General features: G+C 39.4%; 1 protein-coding gene across 1 annotated transcript; it reads right to left on the bottom strand.

Moving 5' to 3' along the window:
* Nucleotides 1–761: 761 nt before the first annotated feature.
* LOC119664219 lies at nucleotides 762–1064 on the bottom strand (the record flags this gene model as incomplete). The annotated part of the gene is made up of 1 exon (XM_038073754.1): nucleotides 762–1064. A coding segment is annotated over exon 1 (303 nt), but the record flags the coding sequence as incomplete, so codon positions are not given.
* Nucleotides 1065–1316: the final 252 nt, after the last annotated feature.

The following is a 1316-nucleotide window of genomic DNA, read 5'->3' as shown; positions in this document are numbered from 1 at the left end:
TTTAATACTTCTACTTCCGACGATTGTTATTATTGAAACTACAAAAGGAAAAAGCTAAATTACGAGGGCTGGTATATATATTTCTGGCCTAATAATGAAAATGCAAATATTTATCATCAAAAATTGTTTTATTGTTTTTCAAAGTATTCTCCAGCCTGATTTATACACTTTTGCATGCGCTCAAACCTCCAAAACATGGTTTTTGAACGCTTCAACAGCATCTTCTGTCGACGAAAATCGTTGACCACACATTTTTTTCTTGATATGCGGAAATAAAAAGAAATCATTGGGTGCCAAGTCAGGGCTGTACGCTGGATGGCACTGGTTTGAACCGATGTGTGAGAACTTGCGTTGTCATGGTAAACAATGATTCGTCTTCTCTTGTTCCTTTTTCGAATTCCTCCGAAGACTTCAGGCAAACAAATTGTGGTGTACCACTCAGAAGTGACCCTCCTTCGTTGCTCAAGCGGAACAATCGCTACATTACCAGTTTTGCCGAAGAAACAGGCGACAATTTGCTTCCAAGTGGTTCTTCCACGAACAACTTTCGTTGGATTTGCCTCGTCTTCGCAGATCCACACGGTCGATTGTTGTTTTGTTTCGAGCTCATATGCATAGATCCATGATTCGTCATCTGTTTAGATCTTATAAACGTCTTTTGAAGCACTGCGATCGTATTTTTTCAACACTTCTTTGCACCAATCGACACGAGCCTTTTTTTGAGCGATTGTCAAATTGTGCGGAATCCAATGAGAACAAACCTTTTTTACGGCCAGGTGTATATGCAATATCGAATGTATGCTGGTCTCTTCTTGCATTATCAGTTCGCGCACAGCATCAACGTTCTCTGGCACAACGGACGTTTTTGGACGAGCTTCACGGAATTCGTCGTTGAGCGAGCGTCGGCCACGATTAAATTCATTAAACCAGTTTTTCACAGTGTTATGGGATGGTGCTTCATCGCCAAAGAAAGATTTAAATTCATCAATGCACTCTTGCAGTGATAATTCACGTCGAAACTTGTGAAAAATGATCGCACGAAAATGTTCACGTGTTAATTCCATTTTTTGGCCGAGATGAATTTTTCAAGTCTCTGTAAATAAAACAATTCACAATTAAATGACAATACGTTCTGAGTGATGTTATGCTAGAATATGTCAACCTTTCCAATGGAAATGTTAGATTGCAACTGGCAACACTTAGTGTTGCCTAGGCCAGAAACATGTATAGCAGCCCTCGTATAAAGTTAGCATAAATAAATGCAAATCGCAAATTTATTTACATCACCATCGATGGAACGTCGGTAGAGCAAATGA

The sequence above is a fragment of the Teleopsis dalmanni genome, unplaced genomic scaffold (genome assembly GCF_002237135.1).
Source record: "Teleopsis dalmanni isolate 2A unplaced genomic scaffold, ASM223713v2 unscaffolded_contig_1630, whole genome shotgun sequence".
Taxonomy (NCBI): Eukaryota; Metazoa; Arthropoda; class Insecta; order Diptera; family Diopsidae; genus Teleopsis; species Teleopsis dalmanni.
The sequence above is the reverse complement of the archived record's forward strand: the minus strand, read 5'-3'. Positions and strand labels throughout refer to the sequence as shown.